The sequence below is a fragment of the Maylandia zebra genome, linkage group LG14, assembly GCF_041146795.1.
Source record: "Maylandia zebra isolate NMK-2024a linkage group LG14, Mzebra_GT3a, whole genome shotgun sequence".
In the NCBI taxonomy this organism is placed as follows: domain Eukaryota; kingdom Metazoa; phylum Chordata; class Actinopteri; order Cichliformes; family Cichlidae; genus Maylandia; species Maylandia zebra.
The window spans coordinates 31,784,255-31,806,652 of record NC_135180.1 but is presented as its reverse complement, the minus strand read 5'-3'; the positions used below and the strand labels follow the sequence as shown (position 1 = coordinate 31,806,652).

General features: G+C 37.7%; 1 protein-coding gene across 1 annotated transcript in view; it reads right to left on the bottom strand.

The window, feature by feature from the left end:
* LOC101477494 (SR-related and CTD-associated factor 4) overlaps positions 1 to 19,829 on the bottom strand; it is a 29,052-nt gene extending 9,223 nt beyond the window's left edge. The window contains exons 1-16 of the mRNA XM_004560580.4: positions 19,585 to 19,829; positions 17,853 to 17,936; positions 17,157 to 17,201; positions 16,896 to 17,057; positions 16,689 to 16,806; positions 15,837 to 15,970; positions 15,576 to 15,722; positions 15,184 to 15,257; positions 13,558 to 13,645; positions 13,275 to 13,358; positions 13,055 to 13,134; positions 10,355 to 10,524; positions 9,694 to 9,794; positions 9,486 to 9,599; positions 9,215 to 9,371; positions 9,036 to 9,127 (exon numbers count right to left, since the gene is read on the bottom strand). Coding sequence (XP_004560637.1) covers positions 9,036 to 9,127; positions 9,215 to 9,371; positions 9,486 to 9,599; positions 9,694 to 9,794; positions 10,355 to 10,524; positions 13,055 to 13,134; positions 13,275 to 13,358; positions 13,558 to 13,645; positions 15,184 to 15,257; positions 15,576 to 15,722; positions 15,837 to 15,970; positions 16,689 to 16,806; positions 16,896 to 17,057; positions 17,157 to 17,201; positions 17,853 to 17,936; positions 19,585 to 19,614 — 1,680 coding nt within the window. The 5' untranslated portion in view covers positions 19,615 to 19,829. The remainder of the gene's footprint in view (positions 1 to 9,035; positions 9,128 to 9,214; positions 9,372 to 9,485; positions 9,600 to 9,693; positions 9,795 to 10,354; positions 10,525 to 13,054; positions 13,135 to 13,274; positions 13,359 to 13,557; positions 13,646 to 15,183; positions 15,258 to 15,575; positions 15,723 to 15,836; positions 15,971 to 16,688; positions 16,807 to 16,895; positions 17,058 to 17,156; positions 17,202 to 17,852; positions 17,937 to 19,584) is intronic.
* Between the last annotated feature and the right edge of the window lie 2,569 nt (positions 19,830 to 22,398).

Here is a 22,398-nt window from a genome sequence, read left to right as displayed (position 1 = left end):
ATACCCATTCTACATTCAGCCTAAACTACCATCACTTGATTTAAGATTAGCAGTTTTAATCTTAGGTAAAAAGCTGATTTGTTTCTTCAGGCAAGACAAAGGAATGCTGAAAAAAAGCTACATTTAATCTGGACAGCAGTCACCAGGGTTTAATACTTATAATTTTACTGAAAAGCCAAATTGAGACTCCACAGTGGTGTACATTTCTGTCTGCAATACTGCATAGTTTGATACTGCCATTGGAGGGAACCAAAGGGAGGATTTTTCCACACTGAAGTCTGAAGTTTAAATGGTTAAGGCACTGAAGGGGGCAAGAGTATAGTAAGTTTTTCCAACATTGCCACATCTACCTTTTCTTAAATTTTTACAAATAACTACCTGGGGCAGGAATGTATAATTTAACTCCCTGCTGCTGTGACCAATACACTATATGTTCAAAATTTTCTGTCACGTCTCTTAAATCTTTGAAATTAGTCCAATTGCCATAGTATAAAATCAAGCATGCAGCCATGCAGTTTGCCTTTACAAACATTTGTGAAAGAATGGGCCGTTTAAAAGAGTTTGTGGAACTCAAGCATGGTACTGTCATAGGGGCCCTTCCCAGATATTTCACCATCAACTGTAAGTGGTTTCACTGTAAAATGGAAACATTTATGAACCACAGCAATTAAGCCACAAAATTCAGATGGGGTTACCATGGGTTTGAGCCGCATAGTGTGTAAAAATCACCAACAGTTGACTTGTTGCTGACTCAATGACTCCAATTTTAAACCTCACGTGGCATGAATATCAGTACTAACACTGTGTGCTGGGAGTTTCGAGTTATGGTGTTCCAGCTCCAATAGTTGTAATATTCAGGTGGCCCAGCACGTCTGTCTAGAAAGTATGTGTTAGCCTTCCGGACACAGCTATCAGCCTTTGGCAGATGATGAAATTTACTGATAAGAGCTGATCAAATTAATCTATTAAGTCATGTGAATTCTGCACTAGCCAAACGTAAAAAAAACTTTTTTAAAATGTCTAGTTTCATTTCCCCCTCAAGATTTCTTTCATTTCAGTACAATATATACAAAGAAAAAAAGTGTATTGTTGAAAAGACCCCCCCCCCCCCAAAAAAAAACAAAACATATGGCTATTGGCATGGAAAAAACAGACTTGATAAGTTATAACTGGGTAGCAACATAATGGTCTGCTCTTACCCTGGTGTTTCACTCCATCAGCAGAGTATAACAACTGCTTCATGTTTCCTGCAGGCTATTCCCACAGAGGAAGCCCCATGAGGCACGGAGCCAGGCATAAGCTGTTTGATCAAGCTCTGATCCTTGATGAGTGTCAACTCAATGCTTTCAATCAAAATAATTCATTTGGTCTTTGCCTATTGTGCTACTTAGAAGACTTGTGAAAAGACAGTAGCGAGATAACCTACAATAAACGGAACTTAAGAACCGACAATTTAGGATTCTTCTCTTTTTTAAGGACAAATATTCAAAGAGCCATTTTATTATGATGAAAATTTCCATCATCTTCCAACAATCCCATGGCATCATCAGGGTGCGACGCACATCCAAAAATAATTGTTATGACCCTTACCTTTGTGGAGACTCATGTGAGCCTGATGTTCTTCAAACATGGATCTAGATCATTCTTGTATTACTCGATGTAACCGAAGAATCCCCTCTTTTCTTGAAATTTCACCTCATTTCAATATGACTGAAACAACACTGCATATATTTTTCACAACACAAGTTAATGAATGCTGAACTAGCAGAACCTGAAATGCATGCCTCTAAATACTGTGCATTTTAATCAGTTTAATATTTTAGAATGGAAATGAACTTTGAACACACATAGTTGGATCCCTAAAAAGAGATATATGAAATTTTAAAAGACCTGTTTTTTTAACAAACAAAAAACATGTTTAATACTAAATAAATAAAATTAAATAAATACATGTACATTCAGCTACTTTCTTTTTTCCTCAAGAATTTGTGAAATCAGATGAAACCCCAAGTTTAATGTGGGACACATTTCACGCAGGTTGCCCTTCCTGACACAACCCTATTACTCTATTTTTTGGAGCTTGGGCCCAACCCAAGAAGTACACTAGCTTGTTATCCCCTGAGGCTAGGTTTTGGTCTCCTCCCTTCACGTGTAAGGTTAATGTGTTAACTACTACACAAAACACCCCCCACCCCAGATAACATATCCTTAATGGTCATGGCAAGTTGTAGAAAAAGGTTACTCAGAAAAATGAAAACAATACCATATAGAAGTTTAAGGTAATTTACATAAAAATGCTGTTCACTTTGTGCTGTTAAAATGTTTTTGTTGCCCGTGGATTGCCACACTATAACAGAAGTTAAACTGTGTCAACAGTCTGGATGACCTATGAGTTAACTGATTGTTTCTTGTTACTTTAGGTATTTTCATCATTTTGATGCGTCTTTACCAGAGTAAGAACAGTTTTGGTCTTTATAGTTTTTGCCTTTTCCAAATGTAATAAAAGAAACATCTTTTATAATGTCTGTGAAACATTGCGTAAGAATGTCTGTTTTTTAAATATTCTATGGTTATTTGTCAATAGTGAATAATGCATTATGAGAGCTATAACTGATGATTAAAAATAAGTAGTAATTAATCAACATGTTTATGTGAGTTGGTTTGAATTTTTTGGGCTTCTATTGAGACACTCTGCTTAAAACAATAGTAATATTTGCCATTAAGCAGAGCAGAGGACTTTAACCTTTAAAAGAAAAAAAAACAACATTCACAGGGTGTTATGATGCAAAATATTTCTTCTACTTCTACAGATTTTTTTCCCCAACAAAGCTCGGTCCATCAAACTTCTGTGAAGTGACAAAAGTGTAAAGGCTGAAAATGACACAAGCCACGAGCTCCAAGGCTTGTTTCCTCATTAATAAGATGCAGAAGCTGGAATGATTTGCTGACAAGCCAACCACACTGTGTTGAGCATGTCAATCTTTGATTCAATTGCATGTTTGGTGCATACATTTTCTACCTGGCACTGTTTAGCTCTGTGTCCTCCTTTCCAATGTCTCTTCCTCGACCACTTCTCTCCTGCTGCTGCTGCTCTTGATGTTGGCTGACATCAAAACTCCACAGAGTCAGTCAACACTTACTGCTTCATGTTATTTGACATCATTTGACGCTCATACCTCCCAGGTGACATGATGTACAGACGGAAGAGCCAGTAAACGTAGCTGGGATGTGCCGATCCAAGGAGAAAACTGTAAAACTGCAGCTTCTCTGGACAGCTGAAGTCTATCAGTGTATGAAAAAAAGATTGCCGGTGCATCCTGTGATGTACTCATGTCAAGACAATGTCAAGACATCAATGCTGAGAGGTATTACATACATAGGAAACAATCGGTATTTTGTATAAGTTTCTAGTATTTTGTCAGTATTTTTTCTCAGATACTCAGTTATTTTAGTCGGATGATGTTACGGAATGCAGTTTCTTTTTTAACAGAAGTTTTTTTCTGAAAAGGTTTCTTCAGTTTGTACTCAGTATTCAAAACATGTGGTTTGTATACTCCTGCAATAATCACAACTTCTTCTGACTTTCCCAAGCAGAGCACAGAGGAAGACCAAACATTTATATAAAGAGGTTAACTCCAAAAGACAAAATCACTTCAGGTCTACATGACTCACATGGTTGCCATGTATATCATCCAAAGTGAAACTTTCCCAAAAGCCATTCAAACAGACTTTGGATGGACATTATTTCGACGTGCAGGATTATTGCCACAGAACTTCAAAGAAATAATAAGTTGGTAAAATATTTTTGTATGATCTTACAGTTCAGGCAGAGGGAAGATGTCATTAGCGAAACAAGTAGTCAACAACATGAGTATTTTTGCTGCAGTATTCTGCAGATGCTGCAGGATTAGTAATGACAGCATTTAAAGATCACATACATAAACTAATCCCCCAACTAGTGCGGTGGGTATAACTTCTCAAGGCTAGTGACCACAACTATTTTAAACAACACTAGCAGCAAATCATTTGTTTAATGAAGAAGTCCAGAAAAAGACTCATGTGGTTTATAAGCATTCACTTCATCTCAGTGTGAAATTTTGTTCTTTTCTGTTTCAACATTTATGTGTTTACTGTGCTCATCTCATGTGCCTGTTCACATCAGAAACGCATCAAGTGGAGGTGAAGAAAAACTGGTTAAAAGACCTGACTGGTCAGTTTTCGAGACCGCTCTCTCTAATTGAACAAAAACAAAGTACGGACCAGAGTGTGGGCCGGCGTTTTCTATTGGAGATGCAGCAAGAAAGTGAGAGGCTACATGCAAATGGATGAGGGAAAAGCAGGGTCAAATTTGTATAGTCACAAATTTGCATACATTGAATGTAACAAAGGTATAGTTGTAAAGCATTTAAGTGACTTTAAGGCATGTTTGGATTATTTTTTATTATCGCCTTGAGAAGGATTAAATGGTGATACCTGTAGGTATCACGGTCTGTCAAAACGACCAACATGGTCTGTCAAGTTCCTTCACTGACTGAAATTTTTCTCTGCATCCATTTTATATCCTTTGGCATAATGTGGTTCAGCGTGCAAACTACTGCAATGACTACTTGCAAGACAGCTTGACATCTGGCCATCAAGCAAATAGCCTTTATTAATATAATCTGGTGGTGAGGACAGTCAGTCATCATTCAGCATCAGTCAGAGGATGGCATAAAAACAGTTGTTTCAGTAGGAAATGGGCAAAGACAACACTATCAAAACAGATAGTTTCATACAAGAAACCTGTGATTAATTCATACCTACCCACCTAACCAGACTAAGAGAAATGGTTTTATTGTTGGTAGGCATTAAGGAGTTTTTCCCTTTCATAATTGATCCATGTTCCAAGTCCAGCAGAGATTTAGTTGGAGTTATATGTGACCCTCAAACCTGCTGTATTATTAAAATAAGTTCAGCTGCTCCTCAAAGATAAATTCTTAGAGGTTAATGTTATTTGACTGTATGTGGGGTGAGACTAACTCCGTTAAGATCAAGATCTTGAAGAATTGGGTAATAGCGTAAAAACAAAGAAATGAACAAACAAACAAAATCATGTTTCCAATACTCAAAAATTGGCCAGTTTGCTACAGTTGCTGTCGGCTTACCTTGTCTCCCACTTTGATATTCCTCTTCCCACTTGGACTTTAAGTCCCACCAGCAGCCAACAGTCACGCATAGTCAATTCGAACTTTTCTTCCAAGTGAGGTGCTAGAAAGCCTATTTTAGCTTGTAGCTTTAGGTTCTTAGAGTCAGGAGGACTTAAATGTTACTTTTAGGTTTATTAAAAAAAAATAATAAAAATCGTGATTAAACGTGAGACTCACTCTTTTATATTATTGTCTATACTTTCATGAAAACTATTTACTTTTTTTTTTACTTGGTTATATGTTAAAATTCACACCCACTCCAACCCATATTTTTCATATATTTTTGTAATTCAAGCACTGATCAATGATTAACTCGTGATTTTTGTAATAAGTAAAAGTTACACAATTACTAATAAATTTGCCCAGCACACATTCTGAAAAGCACAGCTTGAATACTGAAACAGAGAAAGGATAACAGGAATATTTCCCTCTACACACACCACAATAATTAAAAGATTGTATGATTCCCATTTTATTGGAATAAGTTATATGATACAGTACAAGATTATTGAGTTAAGGTGCAAGCATATTTCAAGACAGAAAGAAGAATTTAAGATAAGCACTGCTGAATGTAAGGCCTACCAGTAGAGGAGCCTATCTGAATTGTGGACATGCAGATTTTTTGGATGCAGAGAGTAAATAGTCTGAAATTCATTTAAAACAGAAATACGAGAATTTCTTTAGTAAGACTGCCAAAGGTCAGTATATGATCTCTACTGATTATGCCTCAAACTATTCCCCTTCCCATGAAAGTTTAACATGTATTCTTTGACTATACAAGATTATAATATATTCCTACCCTGACAACATGCTGGTACCTACAGCTGCCCTTTCCCTATGTGTAGGATACCTAGTGAAAAATGGTATAAGCATTCTCACTAACTGTAGTGCTCAGTCTGGTTTAGGCAAAGACTACCTGAGCAGAACATGCAGGAGGTGGGTCATCCACAGGTTACTTATGAATTTAAACTATATAGAATAGACCTTGCTATATTCTCACATGGTCACAATAGGGTCTTATATTAAGAACGTAACACATAAAAGAGCGTTTGGTCTGATTTGACCACGTTGGATCTGTTCATTCTCACACAGCTACAGGAAGTAATGCCTATAAAAGCTCAAATACATCCTCTGTGTGCGACAATGGCTTTAGATTAGTCCGTTTTAACAAACACTTACAGTTGCAGGGGTAAACAAACAGAACAGCTCCCCTTTTAACTGCAATATGGATCAATGTGTTGGCTTTCAGGGGAATTATTCACAAACATGGAAAACTAATATGTATAATTATGTCTGCGAAGGTTCTCAGTCATCCTGAACATTGTAGTCCTTTGACAATATGTATAATTAGTTTTCATGAGTGCATGTTAACCTGCAATAACTGTGTTTTTGTCCTGTCCTATTTAGACAGGAAAGAGATCCTTTATTGAGACCACCATGTTTTGCAAAAGCCTACAATTAAACAAAGGATAGATGTGTATAAATGATAAAATGCATTCAGAAGCATGAAGGTGAGTAGTTTGTATTTAAGTGGTTTGTATTTACAAATTTAACCTAAGAAGCTTAATTCTGTCTGATCAACACATGTGTAACACAACCACAGTGACAATGACGCAGTTATCAAAGATATAACTTCTGTCTCACCCACAGACTGCAGAGAACAAATGTTATTTTAAAGTTTTTCTAGAGCCAAAAACAAACTTATATTACTTATCAGAAAACCTGCTCAACAATAATGAACATATACATAAGTGATCTTTTTGACTCCTCCCTTCCATACTGGTATGTTTTATACAGCCACAGCGCACATGTTAAACTAATATGACTAGTGCAAGCTAAAATAAAGTCCCTATGCAGAAAAACCGCTGCATTCTTGTAAACTTTACTGTGGGCTGAAGGTAGCTGGCCCTGCTCTCTCTCAGCAGAGAAACCAAGTGGTTCCCAGTGAAATGATTTTGGCAAAGGTAATAATATGGTAAAGGTAATAATCACTAAAAATGCTATTATAACAGTTTTCTCCCTGCATTTATGTTTTTAAATTATATGCCACCAAATGAATAGATCTGTTATGTGTGCCAGTTGTAACTTATTTTGTAGAATTATCAAATTGTATTTTTATGGGTATGGCTTTGACGTTCCCAAAAAAAGGCCAGTTTGGAGACTAAAGCAGCGGTCCCCAACCTTTTTTGTGCCATGGACCTGTTTATGTCCGACAATATTTTCACATAAGGTGTCGGGGATAAAGACAACAAAATAAAACCAGTACCAGTATAAAAAAACAATACAAAACAGGATTTATTCATAACACACGTGAAAAGACCCAGGGAAACCGAGTTAACGATAAAAAAAATGATAAAAACCGATAAAAACCATAAATTTCACACCCGCGCCTCAACGGCCCAGTACCTAACGACTCACGGACCGGTACCAGTTCATGGCCCGGGGGTTGGGGACCGCTGTTCTAAAGTATCTATGGATAACTTGACAAAAAACGTTTTGCATAAGAATCAAAATGGTAACTAAAGCTTACAGAGGCCTGAAGCATAACTCAAGCATAAACACATTACACTGCTTTTTCACCTTCATGAAACAAAACTGTGCATATAAAAAGAGTAAAAACCATGGTAACTGTAGGATGCAGATGCCTGAAGCATAAACACATGATAATGTTTATTCCCTTCTCGAAGCTCAACTTTGTGCATGCAGATTTAAAACAAGGGCTAAAGTGTAAGCTTACTACAAATTTCTTTTAAACACAACTAACAAGTTGCATTTACATTTATTTCCTTTACAGGTTATTGGCAAAATGTATGCCAGAGTAGCAGTCTCACCACTGAGAACAAAGCTGATAAGCACTTTTTCCCTGGTATTTGTGCATGGTACCATCTGACCTTCAGCCCACCAGTTGTGATTTTACCAGAAATAAGCACAAGTCTGTGATGTACTCCAGCATGTTTATGTTGTACATATTTTGCTTTCACTGTCTATTTCCTCACCATTTACATTCCTGAAGTGCTCAAAAACTGCACTTTACATTCTGCACATAGACACAATCACCACTGGAAGGTAATTATCTTGTGTTGTGTATTGTTATTGTATATTTGCTACACCACAACACTACAGTAAACCTGAAGGACACAGCCAGTGTTTTCTAAACCAGTTTTCAATGCCAGCTGGTTCTTGGTCTCCCTTGTGCTGCCAAACGATCAAACAACCGAAATTGTCCTCAATCTGGTCATTTAAGAAAAACATCTCATACATTTTTAATCACACCCCTAAAGATCTTTAAGTGCTCCTTAAAAAAGTATGTTTTGACCTACACACAATGTAGCAATGCACAGCAACATACTAATTCTTAGTTTTTTCTCTCATCTTTTTGATATTTTAACAAATGTTTTCATTTCATATTTTTTCCATTTCCTTTCCTCCTTCCTCTTACACCTGTGTGCAGTAGCAGGGGCAGCGATGATGTCTGCATTCTCCCAACATCAGCTGGTTGCATTACACAACTCCACCCAGCCAGCTGTATCCCATTCTCATGGTGAAAGTCATTATAAATGCTTTAACACACTGAGCAGAACTTAGAAATGAAAGAAATGTGAAACATGTTTCTTTAATATTCTGCCTTCTCTTAAATAATTTATTAAATCTTCAACGCAGTGATGTGACTTTTTAAAAGACGACAAAGAGGATGATTCAGATAGGCTCCACTACTCATTGTTCAACAAAAATTTATTAGCTTTACAGCTTTCACAAGAAAGATTGTTAAGTCTTTCTTTAAGACCATTAAACCCATAAAAAGAACACTTGTAGTATTAAAAGGTGTTTAAGGACTGCAATTAGCATTACCTGAACATGAGCAGAGACGATTCCATCTGGTACACTTTCCAACACTCCATTAACAGCTGCCTGATTGTTGATGTCTTTGGTAATATTCCACTCTGCAAACAAACAAAAAAAGTACAAAGTTTGTATATTCTTGCAGCAGGTGAATTTTGCTGAAACTCAAATAATGGCTAATTGTTTACCTGGATTTAGTGTTTCTACATCCAGCATACCACCTTCGCAATAGCTCTGCAACTCCTCAACTTTGACTTTATTCCAGGGGATGTAGGTAACTCCTCGCTCCACATCCCAGAACTTTTTGTGAGCAGGTTTTATACCTTTATTCAAGGCCCAAGCAATCTAGGGAAGAATGATGTTTGGTATAATAAAGTTATCAAATAACACTAACAACAACAACAACAAAAAACCTACTACAAAACTAATACACAAATGGAAATTAAAAACATTGCATACCTTAACTGGTTTCTGATTGACTTTGTATGACCCCCTACTGAGTTTGTTCAAGGCTGTGTAGGCATCTTGCCTGTGAACCATAACAATATAGGCACAACCCCTTGGAGGAATCATCTGGACACAAAAGGTGAAATGCATTAAGATCATTGAAGCTTGAGTAAATCAATAATGTTTATAAGCATCTCTGACATGAATTGTCCAAACTTACATTGATGGACTCAATCTGCCCAAACTCTTCCAAAAGAGACATTACATCAGACTGCTGGGTTTTCTTGTCTAACTGTCCAACCCAAAGTGTAGTACTGCAAACTATAAGCAAAAAGACAGAATAACTAATTACATTAAAGATCCAGGCTTTTAGATTTTTTTTTTTAGCAAGAGTTCACACTTAGCTCTAAAATGTATTGACTTATATAACTCATGACTCCTGAAGCCACAGATTTTGTAAAGATGAATTTATACAAAAGAAATTATTCTAAGAAAATTACAATACATACCCTAGTAAACCACTACTATAGACTACTACTATATAAAGAAGTTCATTAGGTGTTCTGATGTACAAGAAAATAATCCCCATTACAAAATACACTTCACCAAAATAAATGAATAAGTAAAAAAAATATCCCACTGAGCTCACATAAAATAATCAAAATGTCACCTTAAACTTTCACTTTGTCTGCAGTGAATATAAAGCTTTATGGAGTTTAAAGATACTGCACATTTGAATCTCTTAAATTAAATCGGCTTCTCTCTTCTGGTTTAGACAAGTTGATACAGTAGCTGCAAGTGAAACTGAGTAGTGATTCCTGGAGCTTTATGCACGCCATCATCTGTGACATTTAGTCGTGTTTATTGGTTTGAGTACATACCACTGAGCGTCTGACTCTTTATGCTGGAAAGACCTTTTTGTCTGCGCTCTCTGTCCTTCTCTCTTTCACTCCTATCCTGAGAATGAGATCTCCAGCGCTGTTCTCGGGAGAGGGAACGCCTTGACCTTCTTGAGCGAGATGAAGATCTTGATCTTCTTCTCCTTGGAGATCTGAAATACAAAAGAATAAAACCAGTGAACACTGTTTCAAAAATAATCCAATTCCCCAGGCGAAAACAACTCTTTTCAGATGGAAAGAAATGACAAGATGACCAGAGTGTTTTGGGACTTCACTGCTTGTAATTTGTGCTCAATAATGCATTGAGGTTATTAAATACTTTCCTGGTCCACTATAATATGAAAAATATTTACATTTATTTAGAATTTTGGTAACTGTAACACATGTTTAAAGGAGTAATACAGCAATGGCTTTCTGATTTTGGCAGGGATAGCCTAAAGTTAGTATTGACCTTGTTTCCTACACAAAAAGACTTTTCCATAGGCTTTCTCACCATCTCCAAAAATAACAGTCTATGGCTTTGGATGTAAAATACTGATGTTAGGCTATATAAACCACTGTCTCATGAATCATGACTCGTATACATGTAAAACAAGACAGATTTGGAGTATTCTATGGACTCTGACCCAAACACAATTATATTTTGACACAAGATGTAGCATTTTTTTCAAGGAATGAGAAAAACTATTCAGAGGTAGCCAAGAGAAAATTCTTTCTTCTACTTCACCCCAAATATTTTTGTCTAAACCTTGGCATTGACCGGAAAAATTAGGCAAATAAATTCACTGACTTTGAAATGAGGGCACCCGCAGCATAAAAACACAACCTTTCAGTTTTAGGGCTTTATTCTTGTGTCACTCTATGAACACTGAAATACACAACTCTCAAAAATCAATTTGCACAATTTTAACTGATGAGCAAAGTGGTTACCTGGAACTAGGGGTGGGCGGTATAAACGGTATATGGTAGAAACGATATAAATTTGGCCAACGGTAGAGATTTTGACCATACCGCATGTTGATGGTGGCATCAAGCTGCGCCTCTTTTGGTCGAAAGCATTGCAGCGGTTGCAAATTATGCCAGGCGACAGTAAAAGTGAAGAGGCGAATCAGTTTTGGAATATGGGGAAAGCCAAAAACTGCGCTACCTCCACTTCCATACCATTGATTCATTATGGGTGGCTGTAGCTCAGGTGGCAGAGCAGGTCAGCCACTAATCAGAAGGTCGGTGGTTCGATCCCAGGCTGCATCCTGGCTGCATGCCAAATATCCTTGGGCAAGATACTAACCCCGTGTTTGCCTACTGGTGGTGGTCAGAGGGCCCGGTGGCGCCTGTGTCCGGCAGCCTCGCCTCTGTCAGTGTGCCCCAGGGCAGCTGTGGCTACAATGTAGCTTGCTATCGCCAGTGTGTGAATGTGTGTGTGAATGGGTGGATGACTGAATGTAGTGTAAAGCGCTTTGGGGTCCTATGGACTAGAAAAGCGCTATACAAATGCAGGCCATTTACCATCGGGGCGATCGTGGCTCAAGAGTTGGGAGTTCGCCTTGTAATCAGAAGGTTGCCGGTTCGAGCCCCGGCTTGGACAGTCGCGGTCGTTGTGTCCTTGGGCAAGACACTTCACCCGTTGCCTACTGGTGGTGGTCAGAGGGCCCGGTGGCGCCAGTGTCCGGCAGCCTCGCCTCTGTCAGTGCGCCCCAGGGTGGCTGTGGCTACATTGTAGCTTGCCATCACCAGTGTGTGAATGTGTGTGTGAATGGGTGGATGACAGGTTGTGTAAAGCGCTTTGGGGTCCTTAGGGACTAGAAAAAGCGCTATACAAATACAGGCCATTTACCATTTAATGCTGAATTCTCTTGCAGCTGCTCTATTCCCATGTTGTTGCAGTATATTAGAGACTAACCTCGTATTGTGGATGGATTATCTCAGTTGTTCTCCTAACTGAAGTTTGGTCCGTTTATAGCATCCTGCCATGTGATTGCATTTGTCCTTAGCCACCAGAAACCCTCATGTTAACTTTTATCGAGTGGAAAAAGGTTAGCTTCACTGTGCTCATGCTAACATAGTTGTTTTGCTAGCGATCACGTAGGACATCAGTATATACCAGCTAGTCCAACTTCAGTAACCCTACAGAAGCCATTGCTGTTTAGTTTTCTGTCTTCATATATGTTGGAAGTGATAGCAGAGCTGTACGTTTGAATTTTTTCAGAAATCTCTCGGTCAGAACATGGTATATCATGTTTAGGTGGAAACTAACTTCCTGATAACTTCTAACTCTGTTGAATTTAATAAATTCTGTTTTCATGGATGCCAGGATGTTAAACTTAATTGTTACACTTGGTAAAGCAGCAGCGCTGATCATTTTATTAAAGATGAAGAGTTTAGACAGCTTTTAACTCTCAGTGATGCTGCAGTGTTCGTTTGACTTTGGGACCTGAAGCAGACGGCGTTTTGGACCCAGATTACTCCGCGAGGCTCCTGACTATGGCAGCCGTAATGCTCCGACAATCCATCAAGCAGTGCGACTTCGTAGCTTACCAAAGTCGTACGAAAACATTTTTGACAGATTTCTGCGTGTAAAATACGTTATACAGAAGAAAAGAATATATCGAGATATATATCGTTACCGCACATGCTTCAAATTATACCGCGATATGGATTTTAGGCCATATCGCCCAAACCTACCTGGAACCAGATCTGGATCTTCTCCCATGGCCTCTGTGCCTGCCTTCCCGCCTCATAGATAAATCTTCTCTTGAACTTCCCTTTAGGAGAATGACAACAAGACAGGTTTTTTGTTTATTTTCCACAGTTCATAGCATAGGCCAAAATAGAAATGTTCCTACCACTAACTATGACAAAGTACGTGTGAAACAAAAAGTTTACGTTCAAGACAAATGCTTACCTGGGATCGAGAGTAAACCTCATTTGTGGACTGATATCCATCTGGAATCATATGATGCTCAGTTTGACTCATTCCACCACTGTGCTGGATCGACAAAGAGACAGCCCCAGAAAAGGAAGTGTTAAAAAAAATAAATCTTAAAAATAAAAATCACCAAACAAAAAATTTTGTTTAGCATGACAGAGGGGGAAAAAAAAAGCAATTTGATATATTTGCAAGAATATGAAGAGAAAACGTCTGAGAGGCAGAAAAGTAATCATATAAAACTGTTATAGACGGGTACCTTTATATCCTCAGTCTGACTCATCATACGCTGATTAATATCTGTGTTGGGCCCCAGACCAAGAAACTGGTTCATCACATTTTCAGGTCTGTTATGACAAAATACACACTCCATATTACAAACACATGTGGTAAATGTACTAAAGTAAAACAACACTTAACCTAACTGTGATCATAGGCATTTTTTGACTACAGACACTTACACATAACACATAAACCAGTCAATAACATGATCAAAAACATCTACATTCAACATGGGATTTTTAGTTTTAACTTTTGTGTTGTGTGCTCTGATTCAGTGGTGCACAAGTACATTTTAATTTACAAGAGTAATGGGCAACTTCAGCTGTATAAACTATAGCATTATGAGTGACAGTTTTGGTGGACACTAGTTGAACAACAGTGTGGTCAGCGTGCTCCTCCCTATACCATTAATTCACACACTCACTTGAGCAAGTATCAAAGTAAAAGTGCTTTCATTTTCAATTTCTGATATTCACTGCAATGCACTGTGTTTTGTCTCTTCCTATTTGGCTAATACTGGTCAACCACAAGATTACTCTCAGCGCTCAGGCTCTGCTACTCAGTAGGATGCAACCACAGACCGTGTGCTGTAGTCACACATGCATACACAGATATATAGCATGTGTGGATAATGTTGAGGGGAGTGATAAAATGTGCAAATAAAGCACAACCTTTTAAGTCAAAACAAGCAACATAGCCCACTATGCTTAAACCATTTCCGCACAAATATCTCAACACAAAGCACGGAGCATTCACCCGACGGCATGTACGCGGACATGCCGGGTGCTGAAGACAACATCTCACAGATTCTGAAGCTGCAGGTTTCGTCACTCTCCAACTAAAATTCATTGAACCAGCAGAAAAAGAATATCAAAACTACGCTTCACATTTGATAAGCATTGTCATGAATTCGCTCTTACTTTACTTCTTATTTCTTTCAGCCAGTGTCCAATCAGAAATCTCTATTTTCTGCATTATTTGCTTGCATATTACACACCAGTCTACCGTTGAGTACAGTGCTGTCAGCTGCTGGTTTTTGTTTTGTTTTTCCAAAAAATGACCTCCGACAAGAAAGCCTAATATCTGCTGTTCAATACCGAAGAAATTTCAACTTTTACAAATTGTACCAAACCACAAAACACTTAGCTATGTCTCTAATAAAACCTCTAACTTTGCTCTGCTTCACTTCAGCAGCATCAGGTAATGTTCATCTGTTGGTTCATGGTTTTCTTCAGTTTTTGATCTACTGAAGAATATTTTTAAGGGGGTTAACTTCTATAAAAAGCTACGGCAGCAAAATCTCCTTAATACTTTCCTCAGTTACTTTGACACAAAGGCATCTGCTGTGATGCTTACACCTCTGATGAAGTCTCACAAGTGTCAGCTTTGTTTTTATACATAGATTTTATAAATGGATATAAAAATATATGGATATTTACTGATAAATGATTATAATTATAATATTTCTGACGGAGTCAAAACGGAATTGAATCAAATCGAATCAGGATCTTGTAAATCAGAATTTAATCAGTTATAGAAATCAGTGATGATACCCAGCCCTACACACATGTGTAAAAGCACGAGTACATTTTCAGAAACTCACTGTGAGTGAATGTTGCCCTCAGTAGCCATTGTGTCTTCAGGTTCATCATCATAGTCAAATCGGTCAAGAAGTTTCTGGAGAAAAATATACAAAATGTTTTGAGGATAGGGACACAACTCCTTTTTGTCTACCCTAAAGCTGTTTACCAACCACCATTAAACAACAAAAGTGGAAATGAACACTAACAAGCAGGTTATATCACACCAATAAAATCCATATAACATGGTGAGATTAGATGGTGCTGTACAAATGGGACAAATATGCAAAGTCGACTGCAGCCATCAAAAAGTTTTGTATAGAATTTAGGAAAACAAGGCCCATTGTGTCTTTGGTTGAAATGCCAACCGCTTGTATTTATTAAACAATTATGTAAATGAGAGCTGTGCCAGTACCTCAGCTAATGAGCTTTTCTTTTCAGTGTGTGCACTGTATGCGTTGAGCTGGGCCAGTGGGATCTGAGGCTGTTTTGGTATGTTGTTTTCAGTGGTGGCTGCTAGGGTCTTATCTGCCTGCTGGATGTTCTGGAGCATCCTCTGCAACTAGAAAGAAAAAAAGGAAAACAAAAAAACAAACAAACAAAACAACAGGGGCCATTTAGACCTAACACAACATTAGTTAAACTGCTGGAGGACATAAACCACATTATTACTTACCTCCTGACCATGTGGAGACTGAAACAGCTGTGCCACAGCAGCTAAGGCATCAGGACTGGGTAGCTGGGGGACTGTAGGCATGACTGGAACATTACTGACAGGAGGCCGTGTCTCTGGTTGGGGCTCAGTAGGAACTGTTCAGATACAATAAAACAGCTTGTGTCTGCATGATGAATTAATACTAGGGATAGGAAGTGAGAATTGGTTCCCAATAGCTTAATTTCTTTGAATGTTATTCTGCTTGCCTAACAATTCCACATATTGGTTACACTTGCACTTCTGCTACAATCACCAGATTTCAGTTTGGATTTATTAATTTATTTTTTCCAGTACCAGGAGAGGAAAATAGCAGTGTAGTCTGTAGCATGGATGTGGCCATTACCTTTATTTTTATTGCTCAAAAAGACAAAAATTCAACAGTAAACTGCATACAAGACAGAAACAACTGAAACCACCTAGACAGACAACATGCTAACGTTAAGCTAGCCAAGAACAAAGAGTGATGTTAAAGGGCTGGGCAATGAATGCTGACCTCGGGCCAGTAGCCAGACTTACTTTTTTGAGTAATGACCCCAAAAATGATCACCACAAAGCAGGGAAATGACTCCAACGTGCACAGTTGTTTGACAAAGCATGCAATTAATTAAAATGTTGCTTAGCGATAGTGGTGACCCTCAAAACAGAGAGAATTAGCACCCAAGGAGAATCAATAAGTAATTGAATTGATAAGTGATATCGATAACTGAACTGGAATCGCTAAATTCTTAGGAATTCCCCCCTCCCTAATTACAACATAATTTACTCTCAGATAGTTAAAAACACTGCCCAAAGTTCCACTACCAGTTCTATTACCTTCCACAGCAGGGCGAGGTGCAATAACACCATTTGCCATATCCATTAGAGGCTGAAGGATGTCCATGTCAAACACACCATTCTTCTGCCACAGGTTAAGGACACGGACAATTTTAGTCTGAAAAAGGGGGGGGGGGGAGAAAAATCTATGAGATTCTTTTTAAAGCATTTATTGTACTTATATAAATTACTTGAAACACAAAGTACCTTGTCATCCTCTGGGCAGCGATAAAGGTTTTGAAAGGTCTCTGTGAAGTTTTTCAAGAATCTTGGACCAAATACATCCTTGTCAACACCAAACTGATGGCGTGATTGGCGAACAATGGAATCAACCACATATAAACCAGGAACTTTTAACTCAGGCTTGCACTGAAAAGAAACAAAAGAAATTACAGTCCACAACTGTAAAATGCACTTTTATCTAAACTTGGCAACATAGTAAAGATTAAACGGCTGAATAATACATACCTTCTTAATGAACTTTTCAACAATCTGGACAACGTGTTTGTAAAGCTAATGAGACAAAAAAAATATTTCAGTCACAGGATGACTATCAAAATGGTAGCATAAGACAAATAAAAACATGCTGTTTTGTGCTAAAAAAAAATAAATTCTCATTTACTGCATGATTTCTGTAATCAGTCGAAAGAGTCATCAAACACTTCAACTACTCTTCTCAGCTGAAGCTTCAAAAACAAAAACAACCCCAAAACAAGTGACACCTCATTTTGCCAAGAGCAAAACTTCTGATAGGGTAAAGTAGAAAACTCAATATGCTTAAAATATATGTGGAATAATAATATTCACCTCCCCAGACCTATGACAAAACCGTTTGCTCATAGTGATTGCCTGATGTTTTTATTAATATCATTATTACTATTATTATTATTCACACACACAGGCACAGATATAGACTAATAGAGATATACATGTGTGTATATAAAGTCTCTACACTTAAGATATTATGATTATCATTAATTACCACACACAACTGAAGCATTTTGTTTAAAAAAAATATAAAAAAATAAAAATCAGAAAGTTAATACACATAAACCTACAGTGTTTGTTTGTTAAGTTTCTTTGTGTAAGAACCACAACCTTGGGTTTTTTTCTAAATATTTGCTCATTATGCATGATGGTATCCAACAATAAAATTCACTTTACCTTGATAGCCTTGATGGCTGATTTTGTTACAGACATCATTTTAGCACGGGATATTGGCGGCTTCATGTCAATCATGGAGAACAACTAAGAGGTAATGAAAGAGGAAAAATGTAAAATTAGTTCATTTTAAAAGAGAAACTGGCATTCAATTATACTAGATATGTGGTGTCCTTTATAAAACAAAAGGACAAAATAATAATCAAATGTAGCAACAAATAGACCATTCAGTAACAGGAAAACCTCAAAACTAAAAAAACAAACAAAAAAAAAGTCTTTAATAAAAGTTTGAAAATTTATATTTTCCCCTCTGGTGCTGTGATAAGTGGCAGCTTGTTACAGCAGTTCTCTTATATTTGCTTTTTTAATTTATTTGGATATAAAGTGATACAGTTGATTTTCCTTTTATGGAAGTCTAGTCAAGTCAAGTTTTGCAAATCTACTTTTGGGGTTTCTTCTCAGTGTACTGTTAACAATGGAGAATCTTTACCAGCTGATCACACTAGTTATTCTACTGAGCAAAGTGAAGACTGTCGTCCTCATGGTGACAGCAAGGTTACAGGATTTGATCTAAGTGGAGAGCTCAGAGAATGAAATATCAGGTCTGCTTAAGCTATCATCATGGTAAATGTGAGGTCCAGGGACAATAAAATAAATACAAGCTTGATGAGGTGATTAAAACCCAGAGACAACAATGAGTGTAATATAACTTTTTCACAGAGACAATGCCAGACTCACACTTCCCTGACCATAGTGTGAGTGAATCTGGCAGTAGGACTTTCTGAGCAGATAGTGATGTTAGTGCTGACACAGCAGTCAATCAAATGATCATATTTAAATCCTCTGTAGACTAACCTCTGCACCACTTACTGGACAGACAGCACAAGACTTTCTCTAACATTGGCTTCAGGTCTGTAGCTTTTTAAAATTTTACAAAATTATTCCCATCTATGAAATTGTGCTGATCTTTTTTTCTTTTTTACAGTTTTTACATTAATGTAAAGAGTTCAGTATCTTTTTTGTACAGAAAGTTTACTCCAACATGACTGTGTATTGTTAAATTTTATTTATTAATACTCTTTAATCATATCTATGCTTTAGTATAGTACTTAATTTAGTATAATACTTAATTTTCACCAACAAACCAACTCTGACACAACAATATGCAAGACATCACATAAACGGCCACTTGAGTTTTCTAAAGCTGCAACAAATTTAAAGAATACAAAACTCAAAAGTGTTACTTAAGTGAGCCGATAATAAACACACTTCAAGTATACAAAACATTAAATAATCCAGTAGCCTTTATGAAAAGCTTTGCTTGCTTAACTCGTTGGAAGCAAAAGTAAATATCCGAACACCTTTAGGCTAATGTGTTAACGACAGCTGTATTTCACTAATTCTACAAAAGTGGCGTATGTCCCTACAACAATCATTGATGGCCTGTGCATCTCTATAAATAAAGTAGAGTAGGGCTAAGTTAATAATTAAGCTACATGATTACTCAAAGGCCGTCTAGGATTAACGTACTAGCATCAAACTACAGTTAAGCTAATGCTTAGCAGATACAATGTTTACGTTGCAACTGGACACTAAGCTGGCATTGTCCCCATGGTAAATAAATAATAACCACTAATATTAAGTGTCAAATAAGAAAATAACTGGCATTCGTTAGCTCTGGCATTATATTTGCTTTTGGCTCGTGGGACTTAAGTAAAACATGAAAAAACTTTACCTCCATGTTGAAGGCGTTCACTGCATCCATAACGACTGGTTAATGTTGAAAGCCAACTGACTAGTCTTTATATTTGATTACTTTACCTTGACCATAACCACGCGCAGCTTCACCTAACTATAGCATAACAACCACGAGCATCGGGAAGCTTTATTTTCCTTTCGACGTGGACTAACCAAAGCTCAGCTAAGCTAAAAACTGCTGCTAGCTTAACGGTTCCACCCTGTAGACAGCGCCTGTGATGTCACGAGGTAATGCTGCCTTCACAGTTATCGGAAAATTTGGCGTCTCCGTATGTTTCTACAAAAATCGTTTGGATGACTTTTGGAAGCATTTTACTAAAATTAACTGATTTTCGGACCTATCATGCAAAGGCAAAATGAGTATTGTTCTGAGTTAAACTGTTCATAGGGAATTTATGACTGAATCCACAGTAGACGATGAGAAGTGACAACTGTAACAGGTGAAATTCCCACAACCTGTCTTGTGGGGTAATGCACTTTTGGCCCGGCTTTAGATAAGTCGCAGTTTATGGGCAAACCTTTGGAATGACGACCATGTGCCCAAAACTGTCAGTGTGAATACCTAGTGCCCTTTATAGACGAGAACAACTGTCCACAATCAAACAATTTCCAGTGTCATAAGTTCAGCACGACTTATTAGAGCTGGGTTCTTTAAGTCCCTGTGTACTCTACATATTTCAGCATGTCTGCTCCTATTTTTTAACATAACTAAAATAAAGATGGAATTATATGTACTTATTAGCAAACTGTTAAAAATAGCATCTAGTATACTGATTTTTTTTTTTTAATTTCCAATGATTTTATAAAGACCAGAGCCAATCAAGAAGTTGTTTGTAATTCAGCACGAAGCACAGCAGGCGGCGCTCATGACATGGAGTTAAGCGGCTGAAATGAGCGAGACACATTTTATTTTGGTTAATACCGTATCAATGTTGTGTGAAATAAAAGACACCGTGGAGCTATTTTTTTCTTTTAGGGAATTTTCTTTTGCTTATCGATTTATCTCATCAAGCGTCTTGCTAATTCTTACAGTCTTATGACGAGTTCTGGATTTACGACTATATGCCTTTCCTTGATGGCACCCATTCGATAACGAGACATTAGAATTGAATTAAACCAACGACAGAAAAGTGCACGATTTGATAAGAAGGGACTGGTTTGTTTAAAGAGGAGGCTGCTGTTACAAATTCAATGCAGCTAGCTTCATGCCTGAAACTAAAATGTCGGATATCGTAAAGTGACTCATGATGCTGTAACGTCCCTAAAAAAAACAAAAACTAATTCGAATCTAAAATTCTAAGTGTATAGTATCTGAAAACACAATGAAAATTCAATTGCTGGGTTAGAGCTCCATGAGATCCCATTAATTCCTGCTGGCGCCCCACGCCCCCCACCCGATGGGGGTGTCTGAAGAATAAAATCCACAAAATCTCTTATAGCAGGGGTGTCAAACTCCAGTCCTCGAGGGCCGGTGTCCTTCAGGTTTTAGATCTCACCCTGGGTCAGCACACCTGAATCAAATGATTAGTTCATTACCAGGCCTCTGGAGAACTTCAAGACATGTTGAGGAGGTAATTTAGACATTTAAATCAGCTGTGTTGCATCAAGGCCACATCTAAAACCTGCAGGACACCGGCCCTTGAGGCCTGGAGTTCGACACCTGTGTCTTATAGCAATTACATTTATAGGTAAAATATAAAGTGCATGGAACTTAAAAACATCGAGCGCAGAACCAGAATGCCGCATTTCTTGAATGGCTTTATGTTGCCCCCTTGTGACCAAACCTGCAAACTGCATCCAGCCTTTAAAATACAAAACGAGTAGTACTGACAGAAGAAACAGCTGGACTTGAATCGCTAAACACACACGCGGGTGAGGATTTCACGGATATTCCTCTAAGACGATTCATGGTAGAAATAGCAGTAAATGGCTATTATTTTCTTTAGCTGATTTTTGTGAATGAGACAGTAACACGTTCCCTCTCAGATGGCTGGAATGGAGAACTCTACCAGCGGGATTATATATGAATACTATTATGATTACCTGGATCCCGTGATTGTGGATGAGAGAAAGTTAAAGTACTATAAATGTAAGTTGTTTATTTTAACGCTTTACATAATTGTTCTGTCTTGCTTTTATTACACGAAGATAACACATTTTCTATTCTCCTCCCAGATTCCGTTGTTATAATATTTTGGGTAGTCGTCATTACCTTTGTGGCATGTCTTTTTCTCACTTTGAATCTACTGTCTCGCAGTGGAAACCTACCAAAGTAAGTATAAAGGTCAATTGCCTTTAATGCCTTTAAAGTGCGTTTTCTAACTGAAACATGCATATGCGTTTCAATATGCGTAATCCCTAAAGGGCTGCTCATACTTAAAATTGTCTTGTTGTCTTTGCAGGAATCACACGTCAACTAATTCACTAGAGACTCGATCTTTATGAGAACATAGTGAAAAACGGAGGGGATGGACTCAAATTCAAAATGTGATGATAAGGTGCAACAGCACTAATGAAATTTAAAATGAGAAGAAGTGACCATCATTCTTAACATCTCGCAAGATCACTGCAAAGTTCAAGGCTTCCTTAACCATTAAAAAAATGTTACGTAACAGCTGCTTTGAGCTTTAAACCACTGTGTGTGTGTGTGTGTGTGTGTGTGTGTGTGTGTGTGTGTGTGTGTGTGTGTGTGTGTGTGTACATAAGAACAAGGACAGCGAGAGTATATTAGGCAGCTTTGCTCCTTCCATTTTCATTTTAGTCCCAAAACTTTCTGCTCAAAATTTGTACA